General features: G+C 33.1%; 1 protein-coding gene across 1 annotated transcript in view; it reads left to right on the forward strand.

The window, feature by feature from the left end:
• Positions 1-6084: 6084 nt before the first annotated feature.
• Positions 6085-27028, forward strand: part of LOC148623285 (UBX domain-containing protein 1-like) — a 36265-nt gene continuing 15321 nt past the window's right edge. The window contains exons 1-6 of the mRNA XM_088565014.1: positions 6085-6236; positions 12875-12928; positions 17738-17817; positions 21181-21298; positions 22007-22138; positions 25421-25540. Coding sequence (XP_088421140.1) covers positions 6181-6236; positions 12875-12928; positions 17738-17817; positions 21181-21298; positions 22007-22138; positions 25421-25540 — 560 coding nt within the window. The 5' untranslated portion in view covers positions 6085-6180. The remainder of the gene's footprint in view (positions 6237-12874; positions 12929-17737; positions 17818-21180; positions 21299-22006; positions 22139-25420; positions 25541-27028) is intronic.

Consider the following 27028-nt stretch of genomic DNA (forward strand, 5'->3'; position numbering starts at 1 on the left):
ATTGAAAAGTGTCTAATAATTATAATCAACCTTTGTCATCTTCCACGTTTCAGGATATCCTGGTTTTTGCCTCCTGTATTGCTGACAGTTGTGCCTAGCTAAATGAAGTTTATGACATCTTTAATCTCCTTTCCCTGTGAAAGATTGGTCATTCTTTACATTCATACGAAGTGCTTTTGTTTTTGCATCATTAATTTTCAGTCATATTGTTGTTGCATTACTGTCAAGACAGTTGATTTTCTCTGCATCTATCTTTAGTGCCTGAGAGTAGGGCAATGTTATCTTCGAAGACTATAGTTTTGTTGTCATTTTCCACCTTATCCCTGTGTTGTTCGTACCGAAACAAAAAAAAACTTGACATGCTACACCCTTGCTTAACTCCTGATTTTATGTCACACCATGAATATGTGCCTGCGCCATCAAGAAAACATCAGTTGTTTTCATACATGTTTTTTTTATAAGATATCCCTATTAAAATTTGGCAAAGTAGTGGACCAGATTTGATAGTAGATGAATTCATATTAGAATAACAACATTGTGCTATTGATGGTACTTATCAAACTATTCAACACAATTTTACAATTAGAAAGACTTAAACACAGTGAGAGATTTTCTGTATATCTTCAATTTTTAAAACGATAGACTCTAATGACTACAACAATTACAGTGGCATGTGCGTTTCTAATTATCTGGGAAAACTTAATTTATACATCCCGTCTACAAAATAGATTGATTACTTCTCATGAAAAACACGGTTTACATAGCTCATGAATCAAGACGATTTCCGTGCAGGTTATAGATCTACGGTCACCCAGTATACTGACCACTATCATATTGAAAGTAATCAAGGATACCAAGATTCTAGTGGAAATCAAAAGAATGTAAATCCAGGGTCAAACACCAGACAGGGAAAAAGACACACATTAACGCAATGTAGAACTGCGGGGAAACTAGCGGTAGAGGTTAAAATACGATGGCGTTGCACACGCTATTGCGGCTGTGTTAAAAAAAAAACCACCTACCTAAACTATAAATGACTATTGTTAACAATCAAAACTATGATTATGTGAAAGCTGAATACTGTTGCAATCAGGACAAATAATAAGTTCTGAACATTTGTCACAAATGGTACTTCTAGTTCTTTATAATCAATTAAACTTTCCAAAAACCCGTGGAAAACGTCAAAATTCCGTATGTCAGGTGTAGCACAGTGTAGATTCAAAAAAGCTAAAATTGTGAATGGCGTTATTGCAGAGGGTATGAAATTCGCCAAATTTTGCATGCAAGAATAATTTCATACGTTCTTTTTGAGATAATTATCGAAATTGCGTTAATTTTAGGCAAAAAAAATATTCAATGCAAAAATGACAGTGTTGGTAAATGGTCAGATTTCTAAAAGTGTTCAGTCATCAAATTCTGTTATTAATGTAAGAGCTTATTTACACAATATTCTTTTCCGATTAATGTTTCCAAAAAATGAACATACTTTCAACAATTCTACGTCGGTATTTGATAATAATTTTCAGTACAAACAAAAATGTTACGTCTGTTTGAAAATGTCTAGCGAAATGTCAGATGTCAATATTTTCCGGGTTCGTTGAGAAAATGTCATACTCCAACGCAATCAATTGGCAATTTCTTCTCTGAAATAATGATACTTTGTAATTGTACATACACTTTGGAACACACATATTTCATTTTTTATGGATTAAACTGTTTAAAACGGATAAAATTCGAACAAAACAAATGTCTAGCGATTTGTCGAACTCTCACTTTTTGAACGTTTTGAACGTTTTCAGTCGATCGGGAAATGGGGAAAAAAACGGAAATAATTTCCGCTTTAGATAACAAGAACTAGACACTTATACTCGTCTCTGCAATTCCAAGTAAAGAACATGCAACTGAAAGAGACAAAAAAATCGAATCAAAGGGAAATAAAAAGACTAAGAGTATCTGTATTTTGTGTTATTAACAAATGAAAGAATATACAAAACAAAAAAGAAAAAAAAGAATAAAATAATATTTAATAGTTCAGGAATTCGATCGAAGTAGAACGACTGAAACGCAAAATAGGGTTGACAGAACTTTAAAAATGTATAGTAAGGCAGAATGCTAATAGATAAAATGAATGCAGAAAAGGGAGTCATTAACATTTTTTTATTTTGGAAAACGCAAATGAGCAAATGAAAAGAAAATCAATGAGCGGCTATCTAATGGCTGTTGACGAAAGCCCGATTTTCTGATGGATAGAAAGCTCTTTCAATCGAAATACTAAGTTGTGAAAGGTCCAAATTCTATATATCAAAATGCACATTTTAACTTATCGCAGGAGAAAGTTGCTATGTTCCCTCTCGAGACAGAGTGTGCATATATGTGGCGGTTGCATTCCACGCTGCGGTGCACATGCATGTGTGAATTTAATTTACCGGTAGTACTGATAATCAAATTAATTAATCTTTTCGATTTTCTAAGAAATGTTCAAGATGTTTCAATTGCTACCAATAAAAAATTATTGTATATTTTGCTTTACTGTACCCGTGTTTCAATAAGCAAGCAAGCAAGAAACGAAAAGTGTCAACAAACGTCGAATTCTGATGTTACCGAATGTGCCACAATAGCGTGCGTAACGTCTATCAACACAATCATAAGTTAAATATTCTATTGAATATAATACACTGCAAAGGTTCCAAAATCTACTACCATGTATCCACAAAATGTCGTTATCTGTAGTCCGAATTTCAGTAAAATAGCGTACAATATTATAATTCAAGTTCACAAATACATATGGCTTTCCATACAAATCCAACGGAAATATTCCAATTGAAAGTCTGGCAAGTACAATTCCATGATTTCATGATGACGATCGCAGAACTTCTGTAGTGATGATTTCAATCTTGAAGCAACATAACCCGGTTTCAGAAGCCTAATAGACCCTTTTGTGCCAAGTGTAGGATAGTCGATGAGCATGCGTAGAGCATGCTCAATAAACACTTCCGCGAGGAAAATTCTTTTGTTCTACCCAAGCCCTACCTCGGCGGACTTGTACATTGAGCATGCTCACCTTCTTACTACAAAAGGGTCTATTGTAAGATGTCTTGCGCGGTTTAAAAAAGTCTGCGTAGTTGCGGCATGCTGTGGCATAACGTATGAGATGTGATATATAAACTCCACAAGCAGGTGCTGAAGGGATGTTGCTATGGAAGGAGAGTTGACAATACGGAAAGAAAAGTCATCGCGTTTGTCGTATAGTCTGGTTAATAGTTTTCCTTTATCATCGATCTCCAAGTGTAGGTCAAGATATGACTGACTTCACAGTGTCTGTATAGAATCCTTTACCTGAAGTTCGTTTGGGGTAGATGCGGTGTATAAAAATTTCCCAAAAACTAAGATTGTTTAACGATAACACGTCATCTATATAGCGGAAACTGTGATCAAAGGATCTGGCTAAACGATTTTCCTCCCTGTAGATTAGGTCAGCTATACAGTCAATCTCATAGGAGTGAAGGAATAGGTCAGCGAGTAGAGGAGCACAATTTGTTCCGATTGGCATGCGTCCACCACACAGGACAAATATGATGTCGATCAAAGATTCCAGCATTTTGAAAACATCTTCTTTGGTATATTTGGAAGATGATTAAGAATAGTTTTTTTTTTACAAAGTATGAAGAATCTCTGCAAAGTACTACCTATCTCTATATAGGTGTATCGTCTTTTTGGAGTAACAACGATGAATAATGTTTTGATTGATTGATTGATTGTTGGGGTTTAACGTCCGAGCCGCAATATTTCAGCTATATTCAGACGATGATCATGAAATGGATGAGAAAATGAACATGAAATGATGACGAAATGAAAAATGGGATAGGGCACAAGGACAACAGGGTCGACAAATTTTGATTGCCACTAGAAAAAGGGAGGTATGGGCAAGGTCGGGCAATTTAGGCTCCTGTGGCGGAGCGCAAAGGTTCCTACTCCTATCGAATACTACAGCAGGGTTCTTTATCGTGCGAGGAATGTGGCATCTTTCCAAACACGGTGACCACTGTGGTTTGCGGTCAGGTTTTCCGTATTATAGCCTGACAACCCCAGCATGTAACACGCCAGGGGTACCCCATTCCACCACCTGGGGCACACATCCCAGTTGCTCTGTGGGCAAGGTTTCTGAGCATTATTTAGTCGCCTTTTACGACAAGCTTAGCGCTGCTGTAGGCCTATTCTTTTGACACCCGGATCTGCATGGGGCTGTATAATGTTTTTGAGGCGGGATTTGGGGTATGGGGAATAGAAGTATAAAGAGTTGAAAAATCGTTGGTTTTAATGCTATTATATTCTGATGATAATCTTGAATTGAGGGTTTCCAGAAGATCTTTCAAATTTTTCGGGATCCACATTGAATGAATTACACTACAGAAGTAACAAGTGTGGTGGTAGGAAGGGAGGCCCCCTTTGACAGCTGTTAGTATAGAAGTTAAAAGTTTATCAGGTACTTAATCATTCATACATCTATACATCATGATCGCATTGAAGAATTTAAGTCTGTTATATTTAGTCAACCATTCTATTTTATTAACATTAATCTTGATGGAGTATCAATATTTACATTTAAAATTATTCTTGCTCTTTTTTGTAACTTGTATAATTATCTATATGAGTTTTGAAGACAGAACCCCACACATTACAACAGTTACCCATCATCGTTAGTATATAACTTTTATAATAAAGTTTTATATGTTCCATGGGTAAGTATAACTTGAGACGATTCATTAAGCATAGTCTGCCAACAATAATAGTACAAAGTTTATAGATTTAAACTTCCAATATTAAAGATCTATTAATTTCGATATCTAGCAACTTCTGTATTTCAACAGTACTTGTCAAAATCTCCTTATCAACTTGAATTTTTATGTCAATTTCATTTGTCATCAATCTTCTACTAGAACCAATTAACGTGGCTTTAGTTTTATCTGTATTTAATACCATTTAAGGTAATTATAGATGGTACAGAATTATGAAGAGTTGTGTCATCTGCATATAGATGAGAGCAAGTGCTTTCTAACACAAGATGTAGATCATTTATAAATAAAATAAACAATAAAGGTCCTAGTATGGAATCTTGTGGAACTCCTGATTTGACTGATTTAAATTTTGATTCTTCGGTTTCAATTTTTACTTTTTGTTGTCGTCCGTTCAAATATGGAACCGTTTAAGACAGTGAGTATCATATTTGTAAAGTTTAATGTTTGATAATAAAATCTCATGATTAACAATATTGAAGGCTTTTTTAAAAATAAAGCAAATGTAAAATTTCCTTCACCAATTTCTTTAAGCCAGTCATCAATCAACTTCGGTAATGCTGTATTTCAAGAATGACCTGACCTGAAACCAGATTGCTGCAATCATCACTATTTCGGGCAACATATTTTAAAGGCCACGGAGAGTAATTTATGTGCATGATATTTTATATACTAAAGAATGAAAGTTACAATGGCTAGAAAAAAGTTTGCAAGATTGCACTTACGAAAAACACATCATACTCTAACAACACCAAAAAACAATAAAATGAAAAATTGTTATATCTTGAATGCGTCAGCCTTAGCGAAAATTGTGCCGTACTATTTTCCTCTATTGTTAAGTTTTCATCCACGGAGAATCCTGAAAAACTTTTTTATACCGTCCAAAATGTAAATCAATACGTGATAAACTTGAAGTATTTACAAATTCTACTACAAATGACACTAACATTAATATAACGAAAACAAGAAAAATATTCATGTTGAGCCTGAGTTTGAAATTTTTTCTAACAAGTGAACATGTTTTTTATCGCCGGTAGTCGGAGTTAAAATGTTCACTTCAAAAATCTACAATATGCCAAGAATTTTTTTAAGTAGTAGATCGAGGACTATTAAATAATACTAGATACATAAATAAAGATCCTTGAATATGTAAATTGCTTACTAATGGGAAGATGTCGAATCTTCATTCTTTTCTGTCTATGGCTGAGGAAAAAAATCTGAAAATTTGTCTTTATTACAAAATAATCCCAGCCTCCACGGTTATGGAAACCCACCGGAAATCAGTATCCGAATCCGATTCTTCTGTTTTGAGTTATCTCCCTTGTATTTGTTGCACTGAACGCTAATTCGAAGTTTTCGTTGCTCTGTGTCATCTCTTTATACCAGCATGTCATCTACTGATGTTCAGACACTAATGGAAATGGGATTTTCACAAAATAGGGCGTAGGTTGATATCAGGGATTTATATACGAGAAAAAATACAACAGCCATGAAGTGGTGCTGTGTCATGTCACTTTCATTTACAGTTACACCTTCCTTAAATGGCTTAATTAAGATATACCAGGACCATTAGCGGTCCCACACAATCACACTGACATATGCTGACAAAGTTTGGTTTTGTACGTTAACTGCACTTAATTTGAAAGAAATCAATACTCTTACTTAGTTGTCATTTTGAAACAAATACCTTAAAGATACATGTATTATATTTCATTCAAGACAAATGGCATAAAATGGATAAAAATATAAGCATGCCATGCTTACCCTTTAATCGGATGTTGGTGATTAAGTTAAGTAAGAAATAATGGAGAGGATGAAAGACGGTTGTCTAATTAATAAGAAGATAGTACATGTACTTTCACTTTCGAAAATAGATTATAACACATTCATTCTATCATTTGACTTTGTGTTTTTTTTTTCTAACATATGTTACACTTCTGTTTCTTTTTTATTGTAAATATGTGGGTATTCTAGCTAGGATCTGATGTAAGGGGCACATTTAATGTGTAATGTGCTAGATGAACTACAAACCGTCAATTTTGTTTAATCATTTCAAAGTGATTTTCATATAGACTAGACACAGTAGAGATGGCTTTTGTGACACTGTTTATTAAAATTTCATCAAGGTACTTTGAAGTTAGGGAAAGGGATACAGGGACACTCAGAGGGGCCTGTGTCTTTTTTACAGTGGCATGCAATGCCAATCCATTCTACAAAAAAATGCATCTAGTGATAACATTGCATGGTATTCTGCTGTCCGTCGACATGTCCAGTGTCCATAGACTTCAAGGTTTCAAGACAGTAACTTGAGTATAAGTATATGGGTTTCAATTAAGTTGTACCATGATGTGCCATACTAAAGAGAGGCAGGGATTTATTTGAGGGACTGTGACTTGAACCATTTGGGAATATTAAGGGGACAACAATGGATCATAAGTAAAGTATTGTCCTGGTTTCCAGACAATAACTTGATTTCAGTATATAGATATCTTTGAATTTTAACCACAAGTTGCTATACATGTACTACTAAAAGAAGACATTTAGTTTTGGGGATTGTTTTGAGAACTGTGAGGGAATAAGGAGCCAGAAACAAGTATTTTCCTGAAAAAAAAAATAGCCTGAGAAAGAGTGTATGGATTGTTTGAAATTATATCACAAATTGATGTACCGCAATAGAAAAGCTTGGAGTGATCAAGTGGTTGTATCTTCAACTTTTCATAAATTAATGTGGTCTAAAACAAACATATTTTCTTGCTAAAACTTTAGTAAGGGTGTTTGGATCTTTATGAAGTTTTATTACCAGTTTTTAAACCCCCAAAAAAGGTTATGATGGATTTAAAGTGTAGTTTGTGATTTTTACAAGTAGGATTAAATTGATTCAGATAGTTAAAAAAAACAACTGTGCAAAATATAACGTCACAAAAAAGAAGGCATAACAGAGATATTGGCTTTTTTCTGTCGTATAGCGTTTTGGATTGGTCTGACCATTTTTATGTCTATGATATCACAAGCACTCAGGCTGAGGGAAGATAACTCCTGTAAAACTCCCACCAATACTATATATGTCTTAAGACAGAATAATTAGTTGAACAACAAAAGACCAATGTTGCCGAAATATACAAGCTGTTGTTGTCATGAGAAATATTTTTGCACTTTTCTACTTTTGTTCTTTTTTAAACAATTTGTACATTGCTATTACAAATGTTTCTTGATATTTTTGTATTTGTGACATTTAAAATAAAAAGTCACATCTTTTAATAATCCTAAATTAAGGAAGAAAAAAAAACAATGCCTATTGAGTATACTTTAAGAATGGGTTACTACTAACAGGCCATTTTACAGTTTATCTGCATGTCAGAATTAGCTTGTGAATTAGATTTTTAACTCGCAGCTTATTTCACTGAGACAATCTGCCAGATAATCCCCTGGGGACAAATGCTTTGATTTTCCGAAAATTTACATGTAAAATATTATTGGAGGTCAAGGGTAGGGGTAAAATTTTTTAAAACATAAGTTTGCATTGTTATCAAAATACCAACTTATTGGTAGGGGATGTTTCATGTGAATTGACATTAAATAATGCATTTCATAGGACATTTTCATTAGTTTCTATATATTACTTGGGGACTTATTTGATTCTTGTGGATTTAAGTATACATTTTTATAATATTGATTATAATGTAAATTAAAATTGCTTTTTCCCCCCCAAAAAAAATAGTAAACATATTTTAGATTTAATTACATTTATAGATCATTGATTATGATATAAATCAAAATGGCTTTTTACAAAAAAATAGTAGTAAACTTATTCTTATTACTAATTAATTTTCGGCAGAACAAGCATCAAAATATGCAACTAAATATTATTTATCAGTTTCACTTTAACATGATCTATGTTTACGGTCAAATTACGATGTAACTTATTTTTCATAACTATGGTTTTACAAAAATTGTACACGTATGTTAGAAATATTATTGATGACCTGATGCCTTTTCAGTACATGATGACAATTTGAAAGACTATTGAAAGTTGATTGACTCATTGTTGTGTCTAAAAGAAAACCAATCCGATGGTAATCATTACATATTACAATTAATAAACACTTATCATACTTCAAAAAAATAGTGTCATGATAGTCAATTGGAGTAATTGGGATCTGTAAATAATACGGAAAGGGGGAGATAATCATAACTAGGCTTAGTGTAGTTGTCTTTGAGTTCTGAGAGTGTTAGTGATGAAAAGTCCTATACCCAGCAATGTGATTTTACACAATGAAAATTTCTGATTTTAGAGAATACTTCGGGTCTGCCCTCCTATAAACCGGGTCCGTAAAACAAAATGTAATGAAGATGTGATATTTTGATCCCTTCAACTATATATTTAAGGAAGATGCACTTTTATGTGTTTTACTTGTAAACGTACTTTTGAACAACATTCTGAATGACATATATATCTATCTATCTATATATACATAGAAGGGTCTGAAAAATTTACAACAATGTTAGAACTGTCAAATATGTGAAGCAAATTTTTGGTTGTTCCCTCCAGTTCATCTGGGTGTTATTATGTAGGATAGAGGATCAAATTAATGATGCATGTCACAACAAATCAATATTAAACAAATGTCTCAGAATGTGACGACTATTTGCTACACTGCTCCATCGGATCAAATTGATACAGGGAAGATAATGTAAACTTACAGAAGGGTTCTGTACTACCTTACATTCTGTACTAAGTTACAGCCTTAGATTAATCCTACGAGGAGGAATGACCCGGCCAGCGAAAGCTATATTTTATATAGCCTAGCTGGCTGAATGGTCTAGGGTGATGGACTTTATGCAGGTGGTGTTGCCATAGATGTCACAGTGGTACAAGTTTGAGTCCCACGGAGGGAACGACAAAAAATTTGCTTTGCAAATTTGACAGTTCTAACATCGTTGAGAATTTTTCAGACCCTTGTACATATCTCTTTTTTTTTGCATATCAACCTAATTATTTTCTAAGAGATTAATTGTCCCATTTACAAAAGCTATAACTTAGGATTTATAAGGTATTTGACTACTACTCTTACAAGTATTTATAAAAATCTAAAATTTACTTTTTTATCAGTGCTTTATAAAAAGGGTAGTTTTTAGATTTAAGACTATAGTTTAAACAATGAGATATATGTTTAATGAAGAAATCAATAAATGAACAGAAAAACAATTATTGAATACTTAAAAAATTATTACAATAATTAGCTTTGAAGCATAAAGCAGATAAAAGAATGTAAATATGATAAAGTATAAAAAGTTAGATCCGAAACAAAATAATAATAATAAATTATTGAATGATTTATTACACTAAAAAAATAGTTTTGAACTGTAAAACTGAAAAAAAAAGTAAAAAGGGAAAAATGGGTGACACTGGTAATATAGGTAATATTCTAGTAGTATACCTGTGTAGTAGAACTTTATACTATACAAAGGTAATCAGGGCAGTAAAAACAGGAGGAAATGGAGAAGGAGGGGGTAATAATTTACATTGCTGTATGACACAAGTGACAGGTAAAAATTATACAAAGGAAAGAAGGACAATAAACACAGAAAAAGGGGGGGTAATAATTACCTTGAATGTATGACACCTGTAATACAACCGAAGTGCATGAAAAAATTATGAATTTTGTGCCGAAAATGTTCTAAATAATTTTATCATCAATAAAAGTATTTCAAAAGTTTGTCAAAGAGGAGTCAAATGTAAAAAAAACAAAAAAAAAAAACCAAAGAATTTCCATATCAACAATATCGTTACATTTTAAGAATTCTGGCAGTCTGAATTCATTATTTCATTGAAGAATTATAAATAGAAGCATAACACGTATTTCATATAAATTTTCCACATGGAAACCTTTGTTGATTGGATTGAAATTAATCAGAAAGGTAATAGAGAATGAAAATACTCCGGAAAAAAGTAATGCAATTCAGTATTTTGTGGATTTATTTTTTTAAAACCTTACAAACGTCAAAACCCACGATGATACGGTAATACCAGAAAAGTTATAAATTATAACTGATAGCAATTGTTTTAAAGAATAGATAGAAAAATACAAATAAAATTACCACCAGACTTCTTTCAAAGAATCTTTCATCAAAGTTATCTGCACAGATTAAGTTGACTCGGCTGTATATGTATGTTGAAGCAATGACAGGGACATTTATGTTTACCAACCATTGCTCACACAGTGAAAACTCATCCCTTTGGTCATGGATGATAAAAGACTTTTGCAAAGCCACCGCACGTGAAACAACCGTCACAGCATGTTGTAATTGACTTAATTGGTGTATATTGGGTCATTTGATTTTTGGCCTTGCGATTATTAATAGACATATAGATGACAACGCCCACAATTGAATGCAACGCCACCTGTGACCAATCATGTGACATTCATAGTAAAAGATTCTGATATTTTGATGCCAATTTTAGGCTTCTTATAAATATTTGAAATGTAAGAGTTGATTTTTATTGGTCAGTATGGTGTTGCAAATGCATATGCAAAATTTGAAAAAATCATGAACTTACACTTTGATGGGTTATGGCCTTTTTCAGAATTGGGGACAAAAAGGGGTGAGCAATAAACATTTTCTTCTAATATGTATAAATTTTTGAATACTTGGCTTTATTCTTTTAAGAAGCTTATACTGTGTCTAACATTTAGACACAGTCCTCATTCAGAGTGTATCAAGATTAAAGTTTAAGTTCACGATTTTTTTTCAAAATTTGAGTATGCATATAGCTTACTTTTCCTTGAAAACTACATTATTTCTGCTAAAACTTCCTGCATTTCTTCAATTCTGAGGAGTCAAGTAACTTTAATGTTAAGAGGCGATATGTCTGATTACCACACTACAAATACACAAATGTATTGCAGTATCCTACCTTGACCTTTAATTGCTTTGAGGTAATATTTTGAAATATAAATTTTCTATGCTGACAAAAAGGAATGATTTTTGGTGAAATTTAAGTTTCATAGGGTGACGATATGATGATGCAAATGAAAAAAAGAATTAATCAATTATACATGTATATGAATTCTCAATTTTATATGATTACAATCTCTAACAAAAACTGAATGTTATTATGTCTCATTATATTCATGAATTTCTAAATTCAACTATTTATGTGTTTAAACAATGCTTTGTATTGTTTGTGTTTATGTATTTTTCTTACTTCACTTTGCAGGTTTGTTTACATGGATTTCTTGTCTCTGTTCTAGAAATCTTGCTCAAGAAAAGCAAGCAAATATGGTAGAGATGTCAAATTTGGTATACCTGGTGCTACTGAAAAAAAAATTGTTGCTAGTAACAGTCTTCTAAATTAACTTACCAGTTCACAGGCCCAAAATACATTTTTCAGAAATTTATATAGTGACTGTTGGTCTGTAATTTTACAGGCCCACCTCTATATTGACAAGCCTTGGGCCTAAGACTACTCGTGAAGACTGAAGTAATGTGACCTTAAGTATGAAAAAAAATCATATGACCAAAACATGACAACTGAGCACATTTCAATCTAAACACTGCCTATAATTCAACTTAAAATTTTATGTAACTCTCTATTACATGTATTAGAAGGTCAGTCCTCATATTGACAATACACACTGACTGAATATAAAGGATTATTATTCATATGTTTCTTAGTCAGGTTTTATAATTTCCCAATTAATGTCAAATTCCGATAACTTTCAATAATATACTTGTTAGGAATACATTTTACACTGGAAGCAAAACCTATAAACATTTAAAATATATTTGCTCAGCTAGAGTACACATATTGTAAAAGAACACAACTGCATATACTAAAAATCAGATCTTATTATTTTCAATGAGATAAAATTTACACAGGAAAACTGTATAATCCTTCAAATCTACTGGAGACATAGTTCTCTTATTCAGGCTATTAATGTTAACTGTAATTATTATAGGATTAAACAGATTTTTTTGGTCGTCCATGCATGTATGAACGGATCTCGGAGCTCCCAAACTCAATGAACGGCCAAAAGATGTTCATGTAATGTTTCTGATAGTGACTTCTATTGTTTCAGGGAGAAGGCTTTGGCTAAGACTAATTACAAAGGTGTACAGTTAGCAATGGATTGGTGGGTACAATACAATTATCATTCTGTTAGTACAAGATTAAATTCAGAGAAAAACCAAAGTACTTATGTACTGAATTAGTTTATATCAATTGCTTGAATTTTCACACCTCAAATAATCAATTGCAAAAATAGGGATGAGCTGAAATGAAAAATTGGGAATCAACTTCAAATTTATTATTGAACTCTTTGATTTGAATGCATTATTCTGATTAAGGAAGGCAATTGATTTATCTAATCACACCAAAACTCTCGTGGGATTGTAGCAGTGTGCCATTTTGCATAATATTCAAGTTTGTTGTCAGTTTTTATTGAACACCTACACAAATGAACACAAAACTCTCTGACATACATGCACTGCATAATTAAACTACAAACTAATTGTTGGCCTTTTCCAGTTTCAAAAATTTGAAGTCGAAATTCAGTTTATTGACCTTAAGTTCAATACTCATTCACATTAATTTGTTTGTTTAATACAGCAACTTTTTCCGTTAAGAGGTTTATAAGATAATAATGTCTTCTATAATAGTAGAATGTTTCCTTGTGGCATGTAGGTCTTATGCAAAGAATGCTTCCACTTTTAAAAGTGCACGAAACAGGGTGATACATCAGGATGATTTCAGGGGTTTGGCCATCCTTGTGTTTAAGAGTTTGTATAAATATTTGGCCAAAAAATCTAGTGGCAAATAAAAGCCTTGGACCCCCCTTTTTATATAAGTTTCTTGATCAGAACCACTGCCCCCTTTTATAAATATTTGCATGGGCCTGTATGAAATATTTGATTGGTACTAAGCATCCATTTTTATGCGCCTGTCTAAGATGGGATGTATTATGGTATACAGTTGTTTGTCCGTCCGTTCATCTATTGTCAACACTTCAGACAATAACTCAAAAACACTTTCACCAAATTTTATGAAACTTTGTTGAATTGTTCATATCTATTAATGTAAGCTCCTTTTCTATTTTTTTTTATCAATTTCAGATTTTTCTTTTTTGTGTTACGAATTTTTATACTTACAAAAAGGGGATTTTCAAGTTTTCGGTCAATAACTCATAAACACTTTCACCCACTTCTATGAAACTTTGTTGAATTGTTCATATCTATTGAAGTAAGCTCCCTTCTGATTGTATTAATGTGAAATTTTAAGTTTCTGTATTATGATTGATTGATTGATTGTTGGGGTTTAACGTCCAAGCAGCAATATTTCAGCTATATTCAGACGATGAACATGAAATGGATGATAAAATGAAGATGAAATGAAGATGAAATGAAAAATGGGATAGGGCACAAGGACAACAGGGTCGACAAATTTTGATTGCCACTAGAAAAAGGGAGGGATGGGTAAGGTCGGGCAATTTAGCCTCCTGTCGTTTAGCGCAAAGTTTCCTACTCCTATCGAATACCACAGCAGAGTTCTTTAATGTGCGAGGAATGTGACATCTTTCCGGACACAGTGCACCACTATGGTTTGTGGTCAGGTTTTCCATATTATAGCCTGACAACCCCAGCATGTAACATGCCAGGGGTACCCCATTCCACCACTTGGGGCACACAACCCAGTTGCCCTGTGGGCAGAGCACCTAGCCCCCGGCTAGGTTTCTATGCACTATTTAGTCGCCTTTTGCGACAAACCTAGCACTGCTGCAGGCCTATTCTCTTAACACCGGGACCCGCACGGGGCTCCATGTTATGAAGTTTCACTCATTAAAAAAAGGCGGAAACGGCCATGGAAATTGATTTGTTGAAAAATTGTTGAAAATGGACCATTTGTTATGATAGTGCTAAATTTTTTGTGCATTTTTTATATACTTTTTTTTGGGGAGGTATTTGACAGTGCTCACAGTATTTCTAGTTGATCATATAAGTTCATTAAAAGCATAAGGACAAGTTAAAAGGGCAATGGGCGTATCATGTGCATAAAGCGCAGCTCTTTATTATATTTCCTTTCTAGCACTGATGACTATTCATAATCTCATGGTATCTTCATTCCTAGGTAAACATCAAATAGTTAATTATGTGTCTTAATAATAAAGCAACTAATAATTATGATATAATAATAATAATAATAATAATAATAATTATAATACTTTATTTCAAGAGGGTTACACAGTCAGTTTACCACTAATCTTCCCTGAGGCCCTCACACAAAAACAATAATACAAGGTCAATTACAAAGCCACAAAATGAGTACTACTAAATAATACATAAATGCATGCCAACAAAGTTGTCATTATAGTACATGTAAATACAGTTGAATTATTCTTTTGCCTGTTGCTCCATTTGGAAGATTTTTAATTTCTGCTGAAAAGACTTGTTCGTTTTATACTGTAATTTGATGGGCTGGTGGTATCCCCAGTTTTAAATATTGGGGAGACTTTAGCATTTTTTAGAACATCAGGAAAAACTCTTGTTAAAAATAGAAGTAAGGGAAGTGACTATTATTTGGGTAGTAATTTTCAGCAATTTTGGTCCAGTTTTGTCTGTCCCCATTGATTGCTTTCATTAAGAATTTTTCATATTAAATACAAATCATTTACAGTAATAGGTGGAATTGAAAAGGTTTTATCGGAGCACTAAGATCAAATAAATTTCTTTAAATCTTTGAAATTTAGTTTTGGTGAGTTCAGTTCTCACATATTTCTCATTTGATTTACACATTGGATAAAAAATTTAGTAAATTCATTGACAATATCCTGTGTGTCAGTAGTATTCTCATTATCCCATTATTGATACACATTTGGTATTGTCAACTTGAATATCGACAGTGAATGACTAGTTTATTTGAAAAAATGAATAGAAATGAACAAATTAATCATAAATTTGCAGGAAAATCTGTTTATTGGTGTAAAATAACATTGAATTTAACCTGACTTATTAGAAATAACTACAAAAGGACCTAACTATCTGCATTTGAGCCTTAAAGAGGTGTACCATAAGAAATATTTTCCTGTGTAAGAGATAGCTGCTAACAGGCTTTATAAATCTATAGACTCAGGCCATTGCTTTATCAGTTCCGATCTTCAATCTAAATTGATAAAAAGGAATAAAGGTATTTGTTCTATATAGGCTACAATTACTGATCTTTAATTCGACCTTTAGATGACCTTTTGCTTGACTCCAGCACTGTATAGACATGAAGGTACTGCTGCCATTGGAGACATACTATCAGCTTAAGCAAGGAAAAAAATCTTTATCTTTTCTAAAAGAAAAATTGACAGGAATACATAATTGTAGATTCATATAAATACTTAAGTATAGTGTTGTATTTTTATGGAAAGTTCAAGGAGTCTTTATCATTTTTTTCTGATAAGGCAATGACCAGAAAAAAGAACAAATAAGGCTTTCTTATCCTTAAAATCAAAGCTACCCTGCAATAATAACTTGTCAGCTAAATCATTTCTCAAACTATATGATAGCCCCTATTATAACTTAGGGATTTGAAATCTGGATATCTGAGTTTAAACCAAATTTTGAGTCCTTTGACAAGATCAAGTTAAAAAAATACAAAATATCATTTCAAAAATGTTCTTGGAGTTCATAGTAAGTCATCAAACATGGTAACAGAAGTGTGTGAACTGGTAACACTCCCAATACATAAGAATTGTTATTTGTTTAATTACTGATTAAATGTAAATGTATAAATTTTCGCGGTTGCTTATTTTCGCAGATTCTGTCAAGTAAACATGTTCGCGGGTATCTATTTTTGTGGTTTCAAAAAAAATGATTAGCGTTATATAGTGTTAAAAATCAATTTCGCGTGTACCAATTTTGGCGAAAATAGCAAAAATTAGTACATTTACTGTACTTGTGAACAGGAGGATGCTTTACACTGTATTCTAAGGACTGCTTTTGAAACACTTGTAGTTGAAATGTCTAAAAGAACTCGTTAAAAAATCAAAAAATTGATTCCCTTAATATTTCTAAGCAATTGTTTAAAAACTTCAAGATTATTATAAACAAAAATTAAATTTGAATTCTTCAAAATCTAAGAGGAAGCAGCGGGAAACTCCTCTTATTGGCAACTTCAACTTTTAATAGGAGGCATTGGGAAACTCCTGTTATTTGCAACTTTATTTTTTAAGTGGAGTCATCAGGAAACTCCTGTTATTGGCAACTTTATTTTCTAAGAGGAGGCATCAGGAAACTCCTGTTATTGGCAACTTTATCTTTTAGAAGGAGACATTGGGAAACTGCTGTTATCTTTTTTCTTACAACCTGATAATTTTAGATAATGTAATACCAGAAAATATTGGCAGTAAAGATGTTGCATCCCCCATGATGTTGCTGATAAAAAGAATTAACTCCACCAAAAAAATAATTTTTGTAAATTGTGTGTTGACCCACATGTCCAAGAGAAGGAAAATTTCAATTTCTTGTTCAGTTGTCCTCATTATAATTTTTTCTGGAACAAATAGGAAATCCAAGATAATATTGTAGATAAATCATTAGAAATTTTGAATCCCAGTATTTTGAAAAAGTTACATAACCTCAATTATTCATGAAAGTAGCATTTAAAGACTGAGACCATACCATTGTCTAGTCAAAGTTCATTGTTGTGATATGCATTATCATGACTGACTGTGTGATTATAGCTACTTATTGTTTGATATATAATTATATTCTTTGAAATTATATTTAAATGTAAATGTCAAAAGTTTATACATGTATATGTAATGTCTATGTAATTCATTTGGTTAACACCTCTTATGTGCTGCTCTTCCCAATGAAATATTAATTGAATAAAAAAAATCTGATTACACTTAAATGTCTAAGAATTTTGTTGAATTCCACTATTATCAAACTACTTTTAGGTTGTTTGCACATGAAAGTGATCCTGATATTGATGAACCATTTGTTCCTTCTGTTGGACAAACTTTAGGAAAAGCCACTGGTAAGTGCATGGCATTCAGCTTTTAAAGGTCAGACTCAGGAAAAGCTATGGGTAATTACATGGCAGGTAGCGTAGAGATGTCAGACACTAATTAACCACAGGTAAGTGCATTAAGTTAACTATCGTAGGTACCATTGTAGGTAAAGCCACTGGAAAGTACATGGCAGTCAGCTTATAGAGGTCAGACTCTTAAGGAAAAGCTACTGGTTAATACATGGCAGTCAGCTTATAGATGTCAGACTCAAAGAAAAGCTACTGGTAAGTACATGGCAGTCAGCTTATAAAGGTCAGACTCAAAGAAAAGCTACTGGTAAGTACATGGCAATCAGCTTATAGAAAACAGACTCTAAGGAAAAGCTACTGGTAAGTACATGGCAATCAGCTTAGAGAGGTCAGACTCAGGTAAAGCTATGAGTAATTACATGGCAGGTAGCTTAGAGATGTCAGACACTAATTAACCACAGATAAGTGCATCACAGTTAACTATCGTAGGTCACATTGTAGGTAAAGCCACTGGAAAGTACATGGCAGTCAGCTTATAGAGGTAAGACTCTAAGGAAAAGCTACTGGAAAGTACATGGCAATCAGCTTAGAGAGGTCTGACTAAAGGAAAAGTCACTGGTAAATACAAAAGCAGTCAGCTGATAGAGGTCAGACTCTAAGAAAAGCCACTGGTAAGTCATCTTATGGAGGTCAGACTACATGAAAAGGCTCAGCTAAGTACATGGCAATCAGCTTAGAGAGGTCAGTTACTTGGAAAATCAGGATATGTCACTAACACTTTGGGTTTTTGATCCTTCAGGATCAAAATACCTTATGCCACCGGTCCATCACTGGAACTTCCCTATTATTTCTGAACATTACACAAAAATATAGTCCAAATGTAATTCCTTTTTTTAGCGCACCTGGCCAAAGGCCATGTGAGCTATTACCATCACTTGGGGTCCATTGTTGTCGTTGTTAACAATTTTTCAAAACTCTTGTTCTCTGAAACTACAAGACCTATTTGGAGGAATCCCCCATGGGGATTTTCAAAAGTTGGCAGGTATGGTATGATCACAATTTAATTTGACATCATGTAAACTTTGAAATTTTGTTCATGCTACTATTTTCACTAGAATCCAAAACCTCCTGTGCTATCAGCACTTTGATTAGCTCCCCTGGCCAAAGGTTACGTGAGTTGTTGCCATCGCTTGATGTCTGTCATCGTCTTCGTCTGTTGTCATGAACAATTTTTCAAAACTCTTCTCCTCTGATATAACTCAACCAATTGGAACCAAATTTAGTATGAATGTTCCTTGGGGTATCCTGCATAGAACTGATGTGGGAATTTTTGATCTGTTGAAAAACATGGACACAGTTAATAAAAAAAGAACATAGGGGTCAGAGAGATGTTTTTCACATATATCTCAAGAATTCTGACTGGTTAAAAGTATTTAGCATGATGAGATCTATCTGTGGTCATGTTTTGTTTTAATCTGTTAAGCCGTGTTGCAGTTATTGCCCATTTTTGACATTTTTTGGCTCTTTTTAATGTTATTTCTTTTTAAAAAATTTATCTTCTGGACCATTTTGAACCAAATTAGTGTAAATATTCTGTTAGGTTTTCTGCATAGAACTGATGTGGGGATTTTTGATCCGTCGAAAAAAACATGGCTGCAGTTACTAAAAATAGAACAAAGGGCTAGAAGTTATTCTCATAATTCTCCAAATCTGCCAGGTTGAGGTAAATTCTTTCAGTTGCCGAAATGATCCTTTTTATAAGACATACAATAGTCTGCATGGGATCAAAGTTTTGAGCAAATTTAAGCCAGTATCTTGAAAACTATAATAGATAGAAAAAACTTTTAATTCGTTAAATGATCCTTGTATTAAGTCCTACTGAATTCTTCATTGAGTCAGAATAGTCAGACTATTCCTTGTTAGAGTTATTGCCTTTGAAAGGCATAAATTTAGCCAGATGGAAGTCACACTGACTGGGAAAAGGCACTGGTTTTCACATTTTCCTTCGAGCAGTTGGATTATAGTATGTCATGGTTTGCACCTCTCCTTAGAGCAGTTGGTTTTTTGTTTGTCTTGGTTTACCTATGTCCTTAGAGCAGTATAGCGGAGAAGTTGGTTTCTAGTGTAACATAGTTTGCACCAGTTGTAGGAGCAGTTGATTTCTAGTGAAATGCCGTTAGACCTGACAACGGTGCAGTTGGTTTCTAGTGCATTGCAGTTGCACCTGTCCTTGGAGCAGTTGGTTTCTAGTGTATTGCAGTTGTATCTGTCCTTGGAGGAGTTGGTTTTTAGTGTATTGCGGTTGCACCTGTCCATGGAGCAGTCGGTTTCTAGTTTCCTAGGACAATTGACGTAGTTAAGTTAAGGATAAATCTCTTACATAGCAGTAGTATCGAGATACAATCTGTCACTTACCTCATAATAGTTACCAATTCAACCTTTGACTGAAGAGCCTGGTCTAAGTCCATAATGTCAGCAGTGGGCAAGGGTATATATGTTGAAATCATTAATGGCCTTGCAATTGGCAAGGGTATAGGCATTTGTCCGTTATGCCTAGTAGTGAGCAAGGGAATAGGGTTGAAGTCCATAATGTCTTAGCAGTGGGCAAGGGCATACATGTTGATCATAAATGTCCTTGAAGTGAGCAGTGATGCATGTGTTTAAGTCCATTACGTCTTAGCAATGGGCAAGGACATATGAATCATGCAGTAATTGTGGAAATGTTGATTTAATACAAGGAAATTTTAAATTTTCCTTTTGACAAACCTTTAACAGTGCAAATGTTACATCTACAAGATAATTTTAGCTTTTAGATTATTTCAGCATGAAAGCAAAATTACAGTTGACATTTTCAATCTTCACCTCATTAATGAATGTCATGTGAAATGATATTGGATGTACTTTGTCACTTAAACAAAAAAACAAAAACAAAACTGGCCTATTAATGCAAGTTAATATGGACTAATCAAATGCAAATTGAAAGGACAACTGGGTGCTTCACTTTGTGACATTTAAATTGAAAGGACAAACTGGGTGCTACACCATGTAACATTTAAATTAAAAGGACAGACTGGATGCTACACTTTGTTATATTCAGATTGGAAGGACATACTGGATGCTACACTGTTGTAACATTTAGATTGGAAGGACAGACTGGGTGCTACACTTTGTTACATTCAAATTAAAAGGACTGCATGCTAGCTTTACTATGTTATACACTTTAAGACAGACTGTTTATTGTGATATATAAAGGTATTAAGAACCATACACTTTTTAAAACATTGTATTAAGTTAAATACCAAGTTTTAATTCCTAGATCAATATAATCCTTGGCAATAAGTAAAGTTATTTTTTTTACAGCATCTGAGAGTGGACAGACATTGGAATCCACTAATGATGGACAGGGAACCAGTTCTGATACTGCTGCTGGTGGAGAACCAACAGATTCAATTCAAGCCAATTCTTTGAAATGTGATGAGTATGTTATCAGGAAATGTAGGGGTATCTATGATCACAAGGTCATCTTTATCTGATTATGTCGTGATTAATGATTAGTAGACACTCATTGCTTAACTATGCAATTATCATAATTTTATTTCAAAGGGGAGTACCCAATGTTTCACTGTATTTGAGTAAGATGAATAAGATGTAATAAGATGCATGTCTTAGTGTAGAGACAAAGGTAAGATAACATGTTGCCGTCTTTTCAAATTTCAAATATATTAGCTCATGTTTCAGTGAATCTTGTTTATAGCTTCATGGTTAACATTAAGTGTTGGGAGTAGTGATGCTTTACATAGATTTCACTTTACAATTTACTGTTGTTTTAGCAATTTATGTACATTTTAATGACATTTTGAAAGATGCAATGTAAAATATGCAATTAAGAAGAATTTTCTAATCTTTGCCCTTTTGTCATGCAAGTAAGATTTTTTTTTTACATGGAAATGATAGGGAATGGTTTTGTGTTTGTAGTATATGAAGTGGTATGCAGCTAAGTGAATTTCACCATATTTTATTATTGTGTAAAGAGACAGGTGTGAATAACAGATTATTCTATGTTAGGAGTTTTTATCGTACCTTGATTGGATATTTTGTTTTGTTTGCAATTGGCAGGTGTGGAAAACTAATGTTTTGTTTGCAAATGGCAGGTGCAGAAAACTAATTCTCTGTTTACAATTGGCAGGTGTGGAAAACTATTGCGAAATGACCAAGAGGCTCAAGCCCATGCTATCAAAACACAGCATGCCAGTTTCTCTGAATCTTCTGATGTCATCAAACCATTGACAGCTGAGGAGAAGAAAGAACAGTTGGAAAAGTTTGTGTTAACAGCAATTTACATATGACTTCATAAAAATTGTGGTAGTTTACACAGAAAAAAATGCAACATATGTTTTTCACATGTTTTAAAAACACCTGAAAAACATGTTTGTCAAATGTTTTTTTTATATCTTTAGGACCACCATAAAAAGCATGTGGAAAACATATGTGTCAGAATAACAAATTCATTCATGAAAAACAAGTAAATGAAAATCATGTGATAATCATATCGATAGGATTTCATATATGAAAAAAGTGTGTTTTTTGTATGTTTTTATATTTATTTTAGGACACAGAAACATATATTCACCATGCTTGTTTATATGTTTCTATATATTTTATATGTTGAAATTTTGCCTGTGTGTAAGTCTTGTCATTAAATAATCTAAAGGTAGATCTCTGCAGATCACTTTGAATTAACATAAACTTTATAACCTAAATTTAACAAAAATAGGGCATCAAACTTGAGATAATTTAGCCTTATAGTAGTCTTTTTTCAAGATTCTATATAGATTGCATGGGAAATTTTCCCAATTTCACAAACCATTAAACAACTTGTCAATAGAATTTCTCTGAAATTTTCTGTGGAACACTTATCTAACATTCTTAAATGTTTCAAAAGGAACATTTGAGGCCTCAAAGCTGTTTTTGTGTGATAATTAAAAAAAAATTCGCATTACATTTCTATGAAAAGTTCCTCCTTGTTCCTCTCCCATGAAACTGGCTTTTTAAAATAAATGTTTGTAATTTTACCATACATAGTTTTGTATCAATTCTTTTTAAGTGATTTTCAGTTAAATACACCTAGTCAAATTGACTACTATGATTTGGTGATACAATTTGTATTTGGAATAATCAGTGTTAATTAATCAGAACGTCACATTATCAGTTTACAAAATTGTGTAAGTAAATGCATAGCTTTTAATAAATTTGATGAAAAAGTTAAAACAATGCTTCATATTTTCATTGTAATATACATCTTTTGCATAATTGAAAAGCAATATTAATCCACAGTGTCACATACTGTACCTGTACCCATCTCCCCATATCTTTTGCATAATTGAGAAGCAATATTAATCCACAGTGTCACATACTACACCTGTACCCTTCTCCCCATATCTGCTGAAGTATGGCAATATGGGACCTTAGTGTTACTGACATACATGTATCTTCATGCATATTAGGAGCCTGGTCCTAAGAAGGAAAGGATGCAATAAGTTAATGGCTGACTCCTTTCCATACTAGTTCCTAATCCCTAAATTGTTAAAATTGTATCTTTTCACCTATTTGTATATAGGGGGGTTATAGGGGCTCAGGTAGGGCTAAAAACATGTTTGGGAAAAGAAACACACACATTAACTTAAAGTAGGTAACTGGAATCCTATGACATTGAAAGACATTGGTCTTAAACTTTATATATGACTGTTGAGAGTATGACTTACACATTGTGATCAAATGCCATTTAAAGATAATTTCTGGATTTTCAGGCCATTTTTCTTGTGGTTATTAACCTTTTTATTGACCCATAAATAGTGAGGGTGCTTCTTACATTGAGGTTTTTATGAGAAAGATTTATTATTGCTCAATGATTTTCTTCAAGACATGTTTTAATATGTATGATTATTTCTGTCTATTTGTATAAAGTTTTATTACTGTTCGTTTTTTTTTTTAGGTAACCTGGCCATAGGCCATTTGAGCTATTGCCATCACTAGGCATTCATGGTTGATGTAGTCATTAAAAATTTTTCTTAACTTTTCTCCTCTGAAACTACTGTATCAATAAAAACTTAACTATAAATTTTCTTGAGGTATTCTGCACGGCACTGATATGAGGATTTTTGATCCATCAAAAAACATGGTCGCTGTTACTAAAAATAGAACATGGGTCAGATATGTTTTTCTCATATATCTCCAGAACCTTTAGGTTTAGTAGAATTTTGACATGGATAAAAGTGTGCAGCATGATGAGATCTATCTGTGGTCAAAGTTTCGTTTTGATCTGCTAAGCTTTGTTGGAGTTATTGCCCTTTTTCAACGATTTTTTTTTCTATATTTAATGTTATTTTTTTTTAAATCTTCTCCTCTCACACTACTTGACCAATTAGAACCAAACTTTGTATGAATGTTTTGATCTGTTAAGCCATGTTGGAGTTATTGCTATTTTTCAATGTTCTTTTACTATTTTTAAAAATACCTTGTCACCAGTTTATGCCTGGAACTATTTCTGAACTCTACACAAAAATATAGTCCAAATGTAATTCCTTTTATATCATGCAATATCTCTTTTAAAAATGTTTCAACAAACATTAAATGTGTGAAGAATGTTTCATTTAACACACTTGTCAGTCAAAATCTTAATCCTAATCATTAATATTTTATGATGAATAAACAGGAAGTGAAAAGAAGTGATTTTAACTAAGTAAAATTTTTGGGCAAATTTAAAAATTACAGTGTAGGAAAAATACTCAGTTAAAATAGTGTTCGACGGTTAGTGAAAATTAAAATTTGGACAGGTTTAAAAATTTGGGAAAAAGGTGAAATGGAACAAAATTTGTAAACAAGTATGAACTATTGCTTACAGTTCATACTTCAATAATCAGTAGTAAGAATGACTTTCAGTTTCTACATTTTGAAAAAATTAACCAGTTCTAAATAATATGGGAAACACAAATGTATGATTACAGTTTTATTTTACATCATTCAAAAGTTTGTTCATGCTAAAATTTTCATAAGAATAAAAAATCTCCAGTGCTAACAGCACTTTGATTAATGTTATTTCTTCCCCTCTGACACTACTTGACCAATTAGAATCAAACTTTGTATTAAAATGTTCCTTATGATATTCTACATAAAACTGATGTCAGTATTTTTGATTTGTTGAAAAACATGGCCACCATTACTAAAAATAGAACATAGGGGTTAGACAGAAGTTTTTCTCATATATCTTCAAAACCATTTGGTTTAGCCATATTAGTTCAATTGTTGATCCTTATAATAAGGCCTACAAAATTCTGCATTTGATCAAAGACGTTGGATGGCTCCTTGTCAGGGTTATTGCGCTTGGAAGGTGAAAAAAGATGTTTTTAGCCAATATCTTGAAAACTGTTATGGATAGAAAGAAACTTTCAACGATGAAATGATCCTTATATGTCCTACTTAAGTCTTCTTTCCAGTCAACATTATTGGACAACTCCTTGTTTATAGTTTACTGCCCTTGAAAAGCAAAAATTGAACAAGGTGAGCAATTCAGGCTAATGGGAGCTTCTTGTTTTTATGTCAGATTACAAGAGAAATTAAAACAGAAAAGACTAGAAAGAGAAGATCAAGAAAAGAAAGAACAGATTTCTAGAGAAAAACAGAGAAGAACTCAAGGAAAGGAAATAGTATCAATAAAATCCAAGTGAGAGTTACCTTTATATTAAGTTAAATATACTAGCATATATATCTTTCAGTTGTTTCAAGAAATTGATTAATGTAGTTTGACTGGAAGTTCAAATAAGTATAGTCAAGGCGTAAGGCACATTTCATTTTGTACGGGTCAGAAGTCAGGTACCCATCATTTTGTATGGGTCAAAAGTCAGGTATCCTTCATTTTGTAAGGTCAGAAGTCAGTTACCCATCATTTTGTTAAGGTCAGAAGTCATGCACCCTTCAGTTTGTAAGGTCAGAAGTCAGGAACCCATCATTTTGTAAGGGTTAGAAGTCAGGTACTCTCATTTTGTAAGGGTCAGAAGTTGGGTACCCTTCATTTTGTAAGGGTCAGAAGTCAAGTACCCATCATTTTTTATGGTCAGAAGTCAAGTACTCATCATTTTGTATGGGTTAGAAGTCGGGTAACCATCATTTTGTAATGTCAGAAGTCAGGTACCCATCATTTTGTATGGGTCAGAAGTCATGCACCCTTCACTTTGTAAGGGTCAAAACTCAGGTACCATTCACATTGTATTGGTCAGAAGTCAGGTACCATTCATTGTGTAAGATCAGACATCAGGTACCATTACTTTTGTAAGAGTCAGAAGACAGGTACCATGCATTTGTAAAGGTCACAAGTCAGAAACCCATCATTTGGTTAGGGTCAGAAGTCAGGTACCATTCATTTTGTAAGGTCAGAAGTCAGGTAACTTTTATTTTGTAAGATCAGAAGTCAAGTACTCTTCACTTTGTAAGGGTCAGAAGTCAGGTACCATTTATTGTGTAAGGTCAAAAGTCAGGTACCATAACTTTGTAAGGGTCAGAAGACAGGTACCTTTCATTTTGTGAGGGTCAGAAGTCAGGTAACCACCATTTTGTCTCTCCAATCTACATTGATCTTCCTTGAGTTTTGTCTGGTCTTTCCATGTTCAGTTGGTTTCAAGTATCAAGTTTTATTAATACTCTCTGACAGGTATTACACTGTAACAAAAGGCAGATAACTAACACATTTACAATACAACAATGACAGACAAGATAGACATTCATACAAATAAATAGTAAATTTTCATACACATAAACAAACATTGTATGAACAATATATTGACCAATATAATCATGATCGATAATTCAAAAACTATTCATGATCAGGAAGCACATGTTAAAATCTGAGCCCAGATACTTTATATACAAGTTGATATAACATGTTACCAGAGACAGATGGAATCTTATTATTCTTGAATGTAGGTTATAGTAATTTCATGAGATCTTTGACAAACAATGCCAATTTTTTAAGCACTGCTATATTGCACAACGTCAACAGATCATACATTTTTTCTTTCGATGGTCTATTTATATAATATGCCCAAATATACTTATCACAGATTTCAGTAACTTTTGCACATTTACACAAAAACAAATAATGTAATTCGTTCCCAACTACCCTCTCTGTACACAAATGACAAAAACGTTCATGTCG

The sequence above is a fragment of the Perna viridis genome, chromosome 2 (assembly GCF_037379345.1).
Source record: "Perna viridis isolate PV_CMFRI_1.1 ecotype Kerala chromosome 2, ASM3737934v1, whole genome shotgun sequence".
NCBI lineage: Eukaryota > Metazoa > Mollusca > Bivalvia > Mytilida > Mytilidae > Perna > Perna viridis.